Here is an 18,019-nt window from a genome sequence, read left to right on the forward strand (position 1 = left end):
AGTTGTGACATTTAAACAATGCACAGCTAAGCAACAGTTTTCCAGTCTTTTGTTGTGCCGTTGTGTTGAACCCATATGAATTGTAACTTCAGTTTCCTATTCTTGACTGACAGAAGTGGCATCAGGTGTGGTCTTCTGCTGCTGTAGCTCATCTGCTTCCTAGTTGGATGTCTTGTGCATTCAGAAATGCTATTCCTCATCCTTACCTAGATGGTAAACAGTGTTTTTTTGAGTTACTGTCACTTTCTTATCAGTTCAGGGCAACCATTCTTCCCTGACCTGGCTGGATCAGGTGACCCTGAATCCTCCCTTAGTTATGCTGCAGTAGTAGTTATGCTTCCCATGATGCACTGAGTGTTTCTTATTCACTCACAATCTGTTTATACACCTCTTTGCATTTAAACATGACTTGTTATCAATGTTCCCTCTAATTTTTCACGTGTCTGAGCGAACACACAAACTCCCTGAGAGGCCCCTTGGACCACTGTGAGCAACAGCAGACGTGTGCACTGTGGTCACGCCAGCATTGAATCCATCCACGGTTTATTAAAATAATCGAATTACAGCATTTACGTTTATGTTAGACTACTTTTAATTAACTGCTTTAGCCCCACTTACAATGAAAATTTAAAAAAATCTTGCTCATGACCTGTGTAGTATTTTAACAGTATTGGAAGTTAAAATAAGAGAGTCCTGTAACTCTCTTTCTCTGCAAAATACAGTATATAATGACCAATGTTGGGTAATTAATGCTTCAAAAAAAGTATGTTATGCAAAGTAGTTATGCAAACAACAAAGTTTTTTGCAGCTATTTATGTAAAAATGCAGCCAAGGCGTTTTTTTAAATAAACATTTCAAACTATTTACAGAACAATCAGCTGTTCTGCATCAAATCTGATGCCACACAAATGATTTGTGCCACTCCAAAAAATTATTTCTGTCCACTATGAGATAAAGGAGAACAACAGCCTGATACCCGCAGGCCTGACAACAGGAGATGTAACACCTGTAACATTCAGCAGTCATCTCATTGTTCTGACACACACAACAAAACTACTGACTACACTACACACTAACTACACAAGATTTGCGCTAAAAGTCTCAAATCTCTCATATCTCAAAACACCGCCGTCACTCCTAAAACTTCCTCCCTTCCTAAACAACTAAATGCCATGTTACCATATCATTTTTAATTGGTCGACATGGTACATTTTTCCACCAATAGGAAAGGGTGGGGTTTTTTGGTTTTGTTTTTTGCTCACAGGCTTTCGAGTGTTTTCCTTATAAAATGCCGCTTTTACCGTTCCTTCCCACAGTAAATATAAACAACGACAGTATTCAGGAAGAAAACCAAACATTGCACATATTTTTATCATAACTCTGGTTTTACGTGGCCTATCAACACAATTTAAAAACTGGTATAAAGTCCACACTTTTTCTGTCAATTGTTCCGTCTGTCCTTCATTACCGTGGCTTCACTCCACATCAGCCACGCCGCTTTGCTAGCTAAAACACCGGTGTCGGCACATAAGGACGCTGTCATAGCCTGTCAACGACATTGATTAGCTGTGTGTATATGAATGTGAATCACATCATTGGCTGGACTATGGGATAAGGTGGCATCGTTCTAATCCCATACGGAAGCAGCCAGTCACTTACTGACTAACACTGCGAAACAGAATTGTTAAAGTATTAATTTTAATTTCAATTCAGGTTAGATGTTTTTTTTTTTTTGTGCGCAACGCAGATTTTCTGTGCACAGAGACCGTGCCAGCAGTGCGCAATTGCGCACGCGCGCAGCTTAGAGGGAGCATTGCTTGTTATGAGTCTTTGTCCCTCTTCAGCAGTGCATTTTTTGTCCCCTCTTCCTCCCTTCACCTCCCAACCACAACAGCTGGCTGCCCCTTCCTGAGCCTGTATCTGCCGGAAGTTTCTTCCTGTTAAAAGGGAGTTTTTCCTTCCCACTGTCACCAAGTGCTTGCTCAAAGGGCATCATTTGATTGTTAGAGTTTGCTTTCTGTTATTGTAGGGTCTTTACCTTACAATACAAAGCGCCTTGAGACGACAACTGTTGTGATTTGGCGAAATAGCAGTAAAATTGAATTGAACTGATGTCTGACATCAACTTTGTTGATGACGCCCATACAATATTTTTTTTTCTCTTTTTCGGACTATTCTCTGTAAACCCAAGAGATTGTTGCGCGGGAAAATCATAGTAGATCAGCTGTTTCTGAAATACACAAGTGTACCTAATAAAGTGGCTGGTGAGCATATGTTGCAATATTCAAGTTTTGTGGATATAAATGAGATGTTATTATCAAAAAAAAAAAGTAAACAAAAACTGTATGTTGTCTTCTAAAATCTTCTAAAAAATTCTGCTAAATATAAATAAAAAATATTTGTAAACTTAGTGGGCTTTCAAATTTATCACAGCTTCTGTCACAGCTTCTATATATATCTATATGTCTGTTGATAACAGTAATGTTATGTTTCTAGGCAGCTAGAGTGTACCGAGTTTGAACCTATGTGTAGAACACTGGGAGCTCCAGCTTCTTCCACAATTGAAAAGTGTGTTAGGTTAATGCCCAGGACATTGTTGCGAAGGAGATTCTTTAATCTCGAGAATTTCACGTGTTTGTAATGCGAAACAGGTGTACTCATTCATAATATTTTATTGGACAATCTTCCAGTCTCCCATTCCAGACATGTGGAATCATTTTTTAACTTTTTTATGTTCAGGTTTTGTTTCCTAACGAATTTATTTTATGTTGACCAACTAAAGGCTATAACATTTACTTTAATACAACATGCTTTTGCCTACACGACATCAACTACTCAGTACCAAAGTCTTTGCATAGTTTATAATCAACTAAAACCAAAGGATCCAGTTACATCAGAGCAAAGTGTCCATCTGCAAGATTCAGTCTAGCACTGATCATACAGGACTTGGTCTTCAAGACACCAAATTTTCTCTTTAAACTCTTGTTTTATAGAAGCGCCAACTGTTTATGTATCTACCAAATACAATGCTGTCTGACAGACTGTCTGGAAAATGCAATATTAAATATTACTGCATCTCCACTCTCCCTCTCTGTGACAGCTGGCTTTTCCCTCCACCCCTCAGTCATTCAAAACAACCATAAGAACTTCTGACTTCAGACATGGCCAGACGTGACACATTATACAAACTACCTCTGAAATTGGCTTTTTGATAGGCTGATCAGCACTACTTACGCTCGCTTACCTGACGAAGAAGCTATCCTGAGTAGCTTGTTAGTTAGGCTTGAAAATGGAGGTAACAAGCAAAATAAAAGTAACTTCTCCTCACTGAGAAGCAGTCTGATGCCAGTTCTTCAGATTAGGAAGATGTTGATGTTTAGCTGTTAGATTTCGAGATGTATGCAGGGTCACCTTAAATATTTCCACTGATTGGCATTCAGTGGCTACACTACATATGACTGGTGTATAAGTGTGTAATTTTCTCATGACTGAGAGGCATTCACGCACTCACCATGTCGCTTACTTGGATCTCACTGTCCATAGCTGACAAGGGAAGGACTTTGAAGACATGTTTGACAAAAAAGGAGATGAATGAATCTGTGCTTGTCCAGATCCAAATGAATTTATGTATTTAAGGGTGTGGAAATGTATCTCCTGTCGGTAAACGCCTCAAAGTTAAACCTTTCCCCTGAAGAGACTCTAGTGAACTGTTCACCAACAGCTTTTTCTCCATTTTGTTGTCTCAGTTTGCTATGTGCAGGCTCTAGCCTCAAATTCATCACACAGATATCACAGCAGTATTGATTTTTCCCAAACCCTGCAAAAAAAAAAAAAGAAGCATATAACTGTGCTTTCTATGGAAAAGCACCGAGTAGATATCTCATCTCATAGATCTCCCGTCTGCTGCATTGACATTCAAACACAATCCGCCAGGTCTGCCTCGTCTCTCTTGCAGCTGAAGTTATTTTACTCGCCGTGCGTGCGTGAGCGTGCGCTGTGAAATATAGCACAATTGAGCTTCACCTGGCCAAGTGAGAATGGCCTTTGTGTGTCACATCTATAATGACTAATGGGATGGCTGGCTGTGAAAAGAGCCACCTCACAGAGAGTGCCGTTCTCCTGCGTCTTGGCTTTTAGCTGCAGTTTAAAACTTTTCATCCATTCAGGTTTTGATGGAGAAGTCAGGTACACTATGTAGTCAGTATAAAACACTGGGAGAGGATCTGTACCAGATATGTTTCCTCTTTTGTAAGCCAAGTAATTATAACCATTGCAACAATGAATGAGGCAACTGGAAACTGATAGTTTGGTTAATCATAGTAATAAGTCCACATGTTGCAGATGGTCTTTAAAGCCTTGCCAAAGTTTAATTTTCTTGTGTAAACATCAGTGTAAGCTTTACACTGTTTTCTTCTTCCAGTGGACCAGGTGCTTTAAGATGGCAGTCTGTTGCAACATGATCTAGTTTTTGGACTAAATCCACAGTACAGCCAGCTCAGTGTTTCTGTCCGCCTCTTCTCAGAATCTCTGATGAACCCAAGCCGTCACGGGTGGATACTTTGCTGCAGATTGTTTGGAGTGTAAAATAACAAAAAAACCAAGCCTTGCTTCAAGCACCTGGTTCATTTTCATGTGTTTAATCTTTGTGTTTTGCACTTTGTGATTGTGGAAGCAATGTGAGAAGTGTCAAAAGAATCGCATATCGACCTTAACAGGGCGGGATACCCAAGCCTGTCCCTTGATGCACTTTTCTTGCTTAAACCTCCTCATTTTCAGCGAACCTCTTCATCATACATATAAAACCACTTCAGGCACCACAACCTCTTATGAAACCTTACAATCTCTGCACCGTCTGAAACTCTCCAGCCTCTTAACCCGCTGCCACCTCCTCCTTCGCCTTCCTCTTCATCTCCTAAATCCTACGTATCCTTAGAAATCTGAAGCCCCTGCCTTATATGGAGAATCCAAACTGCCAAAATCAATAATAATTTTTTTAAAGCCCTGGCAAAATGAAGAATTTCACAAATTATCTTTAAAAAATGTGACATAAGTGGATATTTTTTATTTCATTTGCCTCTGTATGTGTTTTTCTTTGTATTTATTCCTTTCGTTTTAAATTTTATACATATTTCTGTTTGATGAAAGGAAAACAAAGTCAAAACAAAACCGAAACATATACAGCAATAGAAAAATGTTAAAGAGTAAATGTTAATAGAGATTAATAAGTAAATAAGTCAATAAATAACATGGTAAACTAAACGAGGAAGCAAGTAAATATGAGGATTCTTACGTTAAAGATGATAATTCAATTATAAATATGTCACAGTTTATAAATTTGTGGATTTCTACATTTATTTCTAATATTTTGGTGCATTGCATAATTGCAATATATTTCTATATTTTTAATATTTTGGCAGTTTTTGTCCTCCACAGGATTAACCTTTTCTATTGGGTCATTCTCTTTGAATGCAGCAAACTAAATGCTGTTTATTTATTGCTCTAACCTCTGAGAATGTCTCAAATCCCCTCACAAATCACCTCACCTTATATGTTCATTTTTTTTCTTATGCACTAAAACATGTCGCTGACTAATGTGGGAATTCCTAAAATTCCTAAAATTCCCTAGACTCAGGATTGGGTCAGAGAGTCAGAGGAGGGAGAACATGTCGACCACTGGGGTGCTTGTTTAGAAGCCGGATAATTGTTGTAATGCAAACGGTTAAACTACACCGCCGATGCTGGTTCGTTGGCCACGATGGAAATAAATGACCATAATTACATTCAACTGCAAACATCTGTGTGCAGGAGCCGGGAGAGAGCGAGAAAGAGAAAGCACAACTCCATTAGCGTAATGCGCAGTGAAATTTCACTCACGGTGCAGAAAGTCGTTAAGTGCTCTCCATCTGTCTTTCTGAGTCGAGGAAATTTTCAGCACATTTATTATTTAAAATATCCTGGGCATACCATTATCAAACTCAACTTGTGAGAGCACCTTTTTGACTTTTACTCAGTCGTGGCTCATTGAATTAGTGAGGACTAAATGGGCAGTTAAAGCATGTAGAATTCAAGGGACTGACATCCGAGCGCTTCCAGCGCCGTGTAGTTCAGTCTCTGATCTGTTTTTGCTGCTCTCCGGCTGCTTCTCTCAAACTCGGTTCAGTTTTTAAGTTAGAGTGACACTCTCTAATGACTGTCAAATGCAGACTTTTGCCCTTTTCGTGAATGCCTCTGCTTCAACCAGTTCACCTCTGATGTAAAGCACATAATCGAGGCAAGCAACCTGATGTTTTACACATGTTGCAGTTGAAGGACACCACACTGTGTTTTCTTTTTGAAATCCTGGCCAGTGCTGCAGTGCATCTGCCCAAAAGCCCATGTGAGTCCACTGTCTTTCAGCTGCTGCCAGACACTTTCCTGCCAAATAATCCAATGTTGCTATGCAGCTTGCAAAAGGAGTTTATCCACCTTCCGGTTGCATCCCTCGACTTATTAACATTCAGCAGGGGGGCTTAAGGGTCTGTGTGATGGATGGATGTCGTTGAAGGGTCTGACAACTGATTAATGCCTTAATTATCTCCAGCGAGGACCTGCCACTCCTCCCAGAGCTGACAGAGTGAGCTGTGTGTGGCCTGACGAGTAACTCCGTGTTCAGGGCTCGCCCACTGCTATCTGCTCTACCAGGGTCACATTCATTTTCCTCCCCTCAAAAAATCTGCACGTTTTGCACTAAAAAAGGTGTATAACGTTGATGAAACAGTGCAGCAGTGCGTTTTGGGATCTTTGCCATTGCGGTGACTAAGAAAGACAACTTTTCAATTGAGCCTCCACATGTTTGGATCCAGCCCAGGTTTGCATTCTGCATACAGAAGCAATCTCTGAAGTCGAGTCCATTTTTTGAATGTAAAATGTTACTGTTGACTTACAAGGCTTTATGCAACCAATCCACCTACTATATCAAGGAACTATTAACCCCTTTATAGCCATGTTGCCATGTTACATCAGCTCTGCTTTAATAGGTAGAAATCTCAAGTAGAGCCATTTTGGCATCTGATGCTGCTTTGTGTGAGTAAGAAAGGAGTCAAGAGAAAAGAACAAAGAGGGGAAACAAACAATACAACATAAAACACCTGACAGGAACTGGTGGCAGAAATCACAGATCAGTTACATGCAGCTCTGGAGGTACAGCAGAAGGGTACAGGGAGAGAGGAGGATGCAAAGTTATGCAGTATATAAATATAAAAAAGGCATATGAATGCATGGGTCCCAAAAGAAATACACACTTTTCACGTGTAGCCGGCTTTACTTGATTAACTGATTTTAACTGCAATCTTACTAATATTGCAGTCACTTTAAGTAAATAGTTTTCAGCAAATAACTGTGGCTTTTAGCCAAAAACCTCAGAGCTCGACTGAGAAAAATAATGTTAGAAAATGTGAACGTTTTGCACCAAGCTTCAGCCATCACCTGCAACCTATAAAGATATTTAAAGTAAAACATTTCACCACCCAAAGAACAGCACAAAATTCTGTTATTCACCCATTTACCCATTACACCAATATACAGTGGTCCTTCTACCATTTAACCTGATTTGACTTGTTGACCCACAATTCAATACCAGTGTGAGGGAAATCGTCTTTTTGTGTTGTGCTTCAGGCGCTGGTCTTTATAGCCAACAGAAGGTGTAAATGGGCATTTCTTGTTAAGACAGAAGGTTAAAGGCAAAGTCACTTCAGCAGCTGAACGCCATTATGCGAGCATAAGATAGAACACATAAATATGTCGAAAGCAGAACTTCAATGTTAAATGTTTCTTTTTTTCAGCAGATCTGTAAAAGTATTTACAATCAACATCAGCTTCCTTAAAAATAATCTTTCTCTAATGAGCTTCTCTACAGATGGTGTGGAGACTAAGCGTCTTCCCCACATTTTTCAGAGAATATTTTGTAGTGGATCATCAAAAACAGATCAGGAGTCCTTTGTATGCAGGCTGACAGGTGCTTATATATGTGTGTTCCTTTTTGCAGGTGTGTGACTGGTGCAAACATATTCGCCATACTAAGGAGTACCTGGACTTTGGTGCTGGTGAGCGGAGGCTGCAGTTCTGCAGTGCCAAATGCCTGAACCAATATAAGATGGACATTTTCTATAAAGAGACCCAGGCTGCCCTTCCTGGAGCACTGTGTAACCCAGGACACGGAGCTGGAGGGGAGGGTAAGCCGGAGTGCAGTTCAGGAGTGCAGCTGCTCACTCCTGAATCCTGGGGAACGCCGCTAACGGACCTTCGACGTAAAGCTCCCTCACCTGGAGGGCCTTCCGCCACCTCAGTTTTGGCCCCTTCCACATCTTCAGCTGCCTCACCCTCAGACACTGCAGCTGTCTGCTCCCCATCCTCCTCCTCTTCAGTCAAAATCCCCACACCCAGACCCCATGAGAGCCCCTCACTTCCCCCACCACCTGTTCCTGCTCTTCACCCACCAGTCGGGGTCCCCTCTGGCAGCCCTCCCATGGTGATGACACCCCGGGGACCCATGCCCCTGCCTCTGTTCATGGAGCATCAAATGATGCAGCACATCCGCCCCCCATTTCTTCGCACCTCTGCCCACCCAGGAGGACCCAACAGCCCGCTGTCAAACCCAATCATTCCTGGTATTGGTCCACCACCACCTCCTAGGACCCTTGGTCCTGCATCAAGCCCCATGCACAGGCCTCTGCTATCTCCACATGTCCACCCTTCATCCAATCCCAACCCTGGCATGATTCCCCCACACCCTGGAATCCCCATGCCGGGCCTACCGCCTTTTCCCCCAGTCAACATGATGCCCAATGGACACATCCCCCTGCCCCCAATGATGAACTTTGGCATGCCGTCCTTGGCTCCATTGGTACCTCCCCCAACTCTCTTGGTCCCTTATCCTGTCATTGTACCCCTCCCAGTCCCAATTCCTATTCCAATCCCTATCCCCTTCAACCCCAAATCCTCCAGGGACCGACCTGAGAGTACTGGTTCTGTCCGAAGTGCTCCAGAGTCCTCAGAAGCTTCAGCTTCTAGGCCCCACTCTCCAGGCTCCTCTGGAGGTGATAGAGGGAGCCAGAAGATAGAGCCAGCTGGAGGGCGTGTCTCTCCTGTGCGGTCAGAGAGAGGAAGGACAGTGGAATTGACCGTGAAGGCAGAGGACAACTCAGGCAACCTTTGTCTCAGCAGTGGCCCTGGATTGATGGATGGGGTTATTGATCTAACAGTGGGCCAAAGATCATGCCAGCAGCAGGTAATTCACAGGATTCTACCTGGTGTCCAGGTCAAAGTAGAGCCAGAGGCAGATTCAAGATCTCCACCAGCTGCTGAGCTGGGCAGGGAAGGGAAGAGCCATCGTGATGAAGGGGAAGGGGCTCTGCTCTCACAGGAACTCCTCAGTGCTGCGGAGCCAGAAGGGGCCACACACCCTAACACACTGGAATCATCAGCCCTACCTTCCAGTGCTCCCAGCAAAGCTTCAGTGAGCCAGAAGAGTCCCCACTATTCTAACCGTACAACACCACCCTCACCAAGTACAGTACGGACCCAGCCCCCATCTTTACCCCAGCACCAGACTAGCCCTGCTGCCCCATGTAATGTGATAGTCAATGGTACAGGATGGCATCCACTTCTCACGCCTGCGTTCGAATCTGACCGAAGGGGAGAGGCAGGAGAAGGAGAGGCAGAGAAGCACCCAGCTAACGGTGAGCTTGAGCGTGAGGCGCTGAAAGAGAACAATTGTTCCGTAGGTGAATGGGAGCCAGGGAAGCGGGTCTCAGCACAAGATGAGATGGGTAACACGGTGGAGGGTAAGCCAGATCCTGACTCCAACTTGGAGGAGGGTGAGCATGCCTACGCCCTACCGCTGCTGTCGACCGGAGGCTGTGTTGTCATACAGCCTGTGCCAAAGCCCGCCGCCGACAAGACAGCCATCCTCTCCTGCTCCATCAGCGCACCGCTATCAGCCGCTGGGAGTCCTGAGCTCGAGCCGCCGCTGAAGAGGAGGTGTCTGCGAATTCGCAATCAAAACAAATGAGGTGAGTGTTTTCCCACAACCGACTTGAAATATAAATTCAAACATATTTATTCAGTGACATTTCATAATTCACAGTCGGGGGTTTATCAAATTAAGAGTTGGTTTTAAAAGTCTCTTACTCCCGAGGGTGCATCTTTAAACTATTCAAAATGACTCCCTTCAGTTGAAAATGTTCTTTAACAAGCTGTTTCATATTTATAATCTTCACATCTGGAAATCTCTGGCAACCGGATTATTTTGTATTTTGTCATTTTGAAAAGACATAATAGGGTTGATCACTTAATCAGAATTTCAACAATGTGATGCTTGATTCAAGGGCAGACTCGGTGTGCCCTCGTGCAGTCACAGTGGAAAGGGTCAAACAAGCATTAGTTGAATTATTACCTCCAAAATAATGCCAGAGTGCAGGTTCCCTGGCATTAAATCCACTGTGACAGACAGACTGCAGGTGATGTATGAGATTGTCACCCGGAGGGGCACTCGCAGGGACTGGCACTGAAAAGACTCTAAAAGGGTTAGTGAAGCAGGAGGGAACCTGACACAAAGCCCATTTGTGAAAAGATGAAATGAACCAGCACACCTACAAGGTGGTGTTAGTACAAGCAGGCTGTGCACAAGGAGGGCCTTGTCCTCTTAATATACAGCCAAACCATTCTGAAATAAAACCTTAAGACTCAGCAACATCACATAAACAAATACATTTATCCTAGATGTTAGGAGCATTTGGAGTCATGTGATTAGCCAACACTCATTTACCAAACACACATTTCCACATGAGCTTGCACCTTGATGTCATTTTACAAGAGGAATACCCGTCTTTGCTTTACTGTGACTGGCAGTATATGAGCTTCGGAGTTTGAATGAGGAGCCTTTTATGCCATTAATGCCAAATTTAATGATGCAATCCTCGAGTTATTAATTAAATGAAATTGTATTCAAGAGCAATTGAAGACCAATTCAGGTTGTGGTAACATGAGGCGAGTGCTCTGAATAAGATTAATTGGTAACGACAAAAGATGGAAATCAAGCCCCCTGCACACTCAGCGCTGCTAAACGCCAACCAGCAGCTGAAATAAACAGAAGTGATGCGTTGCAATCTGCAAGTACTGATACAGTAGCAAAAATATGGAGGACCAACAGTGCCTCCCTCGCTTGCTTTCTGGTAAATGGTTGCGCAAAATAATAACCAACAAAAAAATCATTTAAGTTCTGAAGAAAAAATGCAATCAGGTAAATCCATTATGCCTACATTTATTTTAATACTCCTTTTTTTTGTTTTTAAAAAGAATAACAAAGTACCACAAAATCTATTTATTTTACTCAATATTTATTTTCCCATTTGGTTTATTATTTATATTACTTTGATTTTGATTATTTTGTCCGTTTAATTTATTGATTCTTTTTGGGGGGAATTTAATTTCACTTATTTTTAAAGTTCCATATTTATTTCTGCATTATTTTCCCTTAGAATTTATTCTCCTCTTGTTTCTCCCAACCTAAATAAATGACTCCGTAATTAAACAGAGAAATTCCAGCAAATAAAAAATAGAAGCTAATTAAATTATAAATATTAATTCATATATTTCTCGAATTGATTTATGCCTACAATAGTTTTTTTTTATATTATTTTAGTGCACCTGATTGCATATTATTTTTAATAAAGTCATGTATTTATTTTTTATATATATTTATTATTTATCTAGGGGGTTTTGGTCCTCCATAGGGTGCAAAATGTGGAATACCATATCTCACCTTGCCTGCAACATCACAAGGCATTCATTATGAAATATCTAACACATTATGTAAAATTTATTCCAATAGAGACGCACAAGCTGAATGTTTTATTCTTTATTTGCCCAAAAGTGTCCTCAAGCTGATTCTGATTGCTGGGAGAATAAACCACAAATTAGGAAGTGCTGTTAAAAATCTGCATGTTCCTTAATTTGGCCCTCAGTGGTTTTAACACCAAAACTGTCTTTGCTCTGAGCATCCTCCACTCTCCCACTTACCTTCAAATTAAAATACCTTGAATTCATGCATCAGCTTTGCCCGAAAACAGCTCTTACTCCGTCTAATTCTCCTCCCACTCTGCTTCACAGATGGATGCTCTGAGGACCGCAGTGCCATCAACGACACTCACTTGTCCACCCCCCACCTCCAAATCACACACACACACACACACACACACTGTCCTCATCCTTACCCATCGTCCAGTCTACCAGCACCACAAATCGCCTTTGATGACCGATGAGTCCAAACAAACATGATGATGTGTATCATAGCCAAGTGGACTACTGTTGTCTGTGCGACAGACACTCTGATGGCCACCAGGACCGTTTGATCCCTGAACTGAAGTCAGTATATTCCTGCAACAGGAGGAATTTACCCCACTGCTCCTCTCCTCATTTAGAGACTCTCAGCCACACTGCCCCTTTAGACTTCAACCCACCCTCCCCTATCGAACAAGTACTCTCTGTATTGTCTTTTTACTATGGAACGCACTGTAGTGTCCGATATTCAAATCTGCTGCTTGAAAATTACTGAAGGAGCCCCTAAAACTGAAACGCTTCAATCCAACTTTGTGCCACACCACAGGTATAAAATCTCTGCTCCTGTAAGTCTTATTTTTATCACTTGTCACTGAGCTGTAGAGGCATTAAAAATCAACTTGGCATTTGCTTGTTCACCAGAAATGTTTGCACATAGATGCCACACCGGTTGCTTCAGTTCATGGAATGATGAGTCAAAGTAGGCGCCATATTGCTGAGGAGGAGCCAGACTTTCTAATGCACGTATGTCTATGGAAGCAGTAGATACACAATTAAATACCAGGATGATTTAATGAAATTTCAAACTGATTTTCAAGCTATTTAATTTGTCATTTCCCCAGATTTTCTGTTGATAGTTCTAAAATATCAGATATTAAGATTACAAATCTGCAGCTGCTTTTCTGTGATGTTCTGACTCTGAAATGTAAAAACTGATGGGATTATATCATTTTCAAGAGTTTACTGTCACCTTGAAATATGAGCTGGAGACGAGTCATTTGGCTCAAGTGCTGCTGTTCGTGAATGCCTTTTATCTTTTGGGAAGGCACACACACACACAAAAAGTCATTCTGATGCAGCTCTGAATGCTTCTGTAATGACAATTCATGCACACTGTAAGTCAGTTTAAAAGAGAGTTGCACAAAGCAGCACAAAAGTTTTCACGTTACACAGGAATGGCTAAGAACACATAGTGAGTTCCCCCGAGCATGATGGTGGCTGCAGAGATGCATCTCTCAAGCCCAGATTTGGTATCTGTGTGTTAATGCACGTGCTTGTTCACAGCCAGCAAAAATGTCCTTGCCAACCTTGTCACAAAGTTCTGGGTGAATCCAATGAGATTAAGAAATCTGGGAAATCTTTTTTTTTTTTTTTTTATGGATGGGGGCATAAAACCACCTTCACATATGTTGAGAAATATTCTGGAGATAACCTTCACCAGCAAGTAAGTGTGTGGGTGGAATCGTGCATCTCTGCCATTTTCCGTTGGCATCTGTCTGTTTGCTCTCCACTGAATTCAGTTTTAGTGTTACACAAGGATAAGATAGAGCTGTCGTGATAATCATTCCTATTATTGACATTTTCTCTACCCTCTGGAATGCTGCCCGTGTGCTTAAACAGTAATCTTTGCTAGTAACAGTAATAACAGAGAGCATTTAGAAGGCTTACTTGCACCACCAAAAGAACTGAGATGGCATGGCAATGTGGAAGCATCCTCCAGCCTGCAGTGGGTACTCGCTTCCGCAGGCTAGTACTTAATCTTTTCTATAATACATTACCAGTGATGTTTCTGTCATGGGTTAGTTTGAGACTGACTGCACTGAATTTTGAGGGGGATGCAGGGGGAAGCCAGCTCTTTCATAAATTATTCTTGTGGGACTGAAGGGAAAACTGCTGAAGTAACACAACAGAAACATTTGAACAGTAAACACACAGAGGACAAATTCTTTATGGCAATATTTTGTCCACTAACTCTGCCAAGTTGGTTCTTTTTTTGCCAATTCTTTTTTGTTTTAAGAAAGTATTTTCAGCATTTGTAGATCCTACCGGGAAGTTTGAGTAAATGCAACACAACTATCACCCATCCAGTTTGATCTGATCCAGTTACACATCGGCTGTGAGCTGGGACGCCATCAGACAAAGCCAGCATTTAGTTTACACTCCTATGGAGGAGGTGCACTGTACCAGTGTGAGACAAGGTATTATCACATGCCAAAGGCCTCTGGTGTGTTGAAACAAAACATGTCACCTAGTTTTTAGTGGAAATGGGATTTTAAACTGAAGATTTGACTGGATAATTTATAGCTGCCAAAATAACAAGCACTTATTTTGAAAAAAGAAAAGAAAAGAAGACCCAAGAGAAGAGAAGTGGATGTCAAAAGCATCATTACTATTATACTCTTTTCGGTTTAGACCTGTGATATGTCACAGTAAGCGTGACATAGAATCTGTCTTAAAATGACAAAGTGATCTTCAATTATCGTTTGTCTTGCACCCTGATTTTCTTTAAACTATTAGTATAAAAGTAAAAAAGTATTTTCTACACTGTAAAGACCAGACCGAGCTTTTCCTTACGCCCGTATTCACAAGCATACATACTCATGTGGCACAATGCACATAGTAAATTTAACTTTGTGTTTGTGTGTGTGGGGCAGGTGCAAGCAGAGAGCCCAGCTGAGATTACAGAGTGTTGACTCAGAATAAGCAGTGTGCAACTCTATCTGTCGCCTCTTAGTCAGGCATTTAGGCTTAGCTCGCCTCTTGCCAAGGCCCAGCTTTGGTGTCACTTTAAGCTTTTCCTCGTCTCTGCTTCAATTCTCTGCAAGCGGAGCCAGTCTTATGAAGCTCTTGTCTGCCTTTTGCTGTATTGCACTTAAAGAGACAGACTAAAATACGCATCTAGTGCTGTTATTTTTGGTGTGAGCTGCTGTAGTTTTGAATATAGTGATATAATGGAATTAAATCACATTGAGCTGCAGGAAATATAAAGGAATGCAGTTCCCGGATTGGCCACTTGAGGCTTTTTCCAAAAACAAAGAAGTTCAGTTAGCTTCCTTTGTCAAAATACATTAAAAAGCGCATACAACCATGTTTTACAGCCTGGCACAAAAACTGTTTTTGGAGTTTCCCCTTTCATAAGAACAACACTTGGTTTAGGTGTTGGTGTCTTTTACAACATTTTTAATTATATTTTCAGACAATTAATATGCCATCTATCAGCCCACTCAAGAGTTTGTGCTTTAATTTTGGTGAATGAATTATAATATTTTATTAGTCTGTTACTTAAAGCTCATTAGCAGGCATGTATGTGTGGTGCTTGCTAACCAAACTCACAAGTGTTAGCACCCTTTCATCCAGATATAGTCACTTATGGCTCCAGCATGGAAACCAACATTGCGCAAATGGCCCAAACAGCCCAAGCACAAATGGTCAGTGGGTGACGGCACGGTGGCTTAGTCCATCTTAAATACACAGTCTGTGAGTGACATTTGCATGTGTGTTTAAAGTGCTAAAACAGATTTGAAAAACTCAACAGTAATGCCCATTTCCAAAATCATGATCCATTTACTCTTCCTACAGAACTACACCCGTGACTGTGCAGAAGAAACCTTTCATTTTCCCATGACAAGAGCAGACATTATTTGGAAAATAGTACATTAAAGGTTTCTGAATTAAGTGGGCCCTGCTCTGCCGAGTTTTTCAAATCCTAACCCTAACCTGTTGCACACAAATATTTAAGAGACGTTTAGTTCCATTATACCGAAGAGACGGGAAGGCAAAAATCTTTACAGCCAATACACAAGATAGGAATGGAGTGAAAGCATGGCAGGCCACAGGGAAGATGTGCAAATGTGATTTTAGGGTGACTTATTCCTTTAAGTAGAGCTACTTCTTTCTGTAATACTTTCCCAAAATATACAGTTTACATCAGAAGAATATAAATTGAAACTGATTTAATTTCTTCCCCAGAGAATAACTCTGTTTGTTTTATTGACCTTTCCCTGACCTTTCTTGTGGCGCCTTCAGGAAAATTTAACAAATTTATTCCTAGGATGGAAAACCCCAGATATCTTAACCAGTACTTTCATACTGATTTAAAATGTTGAGAGGGCTTGATTTGATGAGGAACTTACTGCAATCCGTTGTTATGTCTGTTTTCACTCCTGCTTACATAGAGACGCTTACATACAGAGACTACAGCAACATGCCCAATTGTGTCTGTTTCTAATCTGCACCATGCTGTGTTGGCGTCACAAGCGGTATACTATCTGTGCCTGAGACAGACACCGAACATGCGAAAGCCTGACTCTCGTGGGGAAAACCTGGACCACCGAGTCAGTCTTTGTGATGGCAACCCGACTCGTGACAAATATCCAGCATTCCTTTTTTGGCGATGGACTACAGGCCTGGTCAGCAGCCTTAATTATGCAATGACAGCCAACTCCAAAACTGCTAAAAACAAGTGGTCCACAGGCAAAATAAAACATGATTCAACTTCATGTTACTTTTCAGAAACAACGGAGAAGTTGCCTTAACTCTTGCTTGTATAATCTCTCCAGTTAAGACAATGATGCTCGCTTGTAAAGAAGACTCTCCCTTCTTTGTACAAAATGAAATATACCAGAAACAACAACTTTGTTATCTTGCTAGTGTCAATGTATAGATGATCAGCTTTTTCTGTAGCTTGTATGGACCGTCACATTTTTGCTAAGAAGAGAACCCCCTCACCCCACCCCTTCCAGACTTTCTCGTTCCTAATCATCCAAACTGTTTTAACTCGTGGTGGACTGTCAATCTTTTTTGTGTACATTTTATAGTATTATTTATTGTTGACAAGTTTTGCATTTGCAAATAAAAAAGTAAAGGTGGTTTGACCTGAGCATTTGATTCCAATGTAAATGCTTGGTGAACAGTGACATGCTTTTTCTTTTCTTTTTTTTAATCATTAAAAAGGAGGACACAGTGATATGAGGAGGCCTTTTTATTATGTAGTAACATGTACATAACATGTGGCCAAAATTGCTTTTGGAGAATGGTCATTTTTTTTGTGTTGTAACAGTATTTGTTTTATTCAGTGAATTGCCCATGAAGACAAATAAATAAGAGGCACACACAACTCTGTTTCACATGTGTTATATTTGTTCTTACACACATACAATGAACAAAAAAGTGACTCAACTAAAATGAGACAAATAAACAAATTACTAATAATGCTTATCATAAATTAAATAACAAAAACTGTGGCAAGAATTGACATTTCTAAAACAAATTAATAAAATGAATCCGGAAATTAACAATGAACACATTAAAAAGCTACAGAAATAATTAGAAGGATGTATAAATGAATGAAAATTTACAAATAAAATAAGGAAAGATGTAAATAAATTCATGCAAAGTCAAATGAATATTAATTCCTCCTGAGGTCTATGTGCAATGGTATAAAATAGTTAATCCCTACATTATTTTGAATAGCATTTTGGTGCATTCACAGGCATATACATTTATTGATTTTGGTAGTTTGTGTACTCTGTAGAACATTAACACTCAGAGAACTCAAAACTGTGTTAATTCTTCATGACATGGATTCAACAAGGTGCTGAAAACTTGCACAGAGATTTTTGGTCCATGTCAGCTTGATAGCATCACACAGTTTTTGCAAATTTGCCAGCTGCACATCCTTGATAGTCATCGTGGAGATTGTCCGAGTACAGTGAAGCCATTGCCATGTCCAATAAACCAGTTTGAGATTATTTAAGCTTTGTGACATGGTGTGATGTCCCGCTGGAAGCAGCCATCAGGAGATGGGTGCACTGTGGTCATAAAGGGATGAACACGGTCAGCAGCAATGCTCGTGTAAGCTGTGATATTTGAACGATGCGCAGTTGATACTAAGGGACCCCAAATCTGGCAATCACACCAACTT

General features: G+C 41.0%; 1 protein-coding gene across 5 annotated transcripts in view; it reads left to right on the forward strand.

The window, feature by feature from the left end:
- The window catches only part of sobpa (sine oculis binding protein homolog (Drosophila) a), a 61,345-nt gene extending 44,170 nt beyond the window's left edge, over positions 1-17,175 (forward strand). For 3 of the 5 annotated variants that reach the window (XM_013912309.1, XM_013912310.1, XM_013912311.1), the window contains 2 exons: positions 8,024-10,049; positions 12,148-17,175. In XM_013912309.1, the coding sequence (XP_013767763.1) occupies positions 8,024-10,048 (2,025 nt within the window). In that variant the 3' untranslated portion in view covers position 10,049; positions 12,148-17,175. The remainder of the gene's footprint in view (positions 1-8,023; positions 10,050-12,147) is intronic. The other 2 variants (XR_001290445.1, XR_001290444.1) reach the window with 2 other exon arrangements.
- Positions 17,176-18,019: the final 844 nt, after the last annotated feature.

This window comes from Pundamilia nyererei, unplaced genomic scaffold (genome assembly GCF_000239375.1).
Source record: "Pundamilia nyererei isolate P.nyererei 1_Seehausen unplaced genomic scaffold, PunNye1.0 scaffold00086, whole genome shotgun sequence".
Classification (NCBI taxonomy): Eukaryota; Metazoa; Chordata; class Actinopteri; order Cichliformes; family Cichlidae; genus Pundamilia; species Pundamilia nyererei.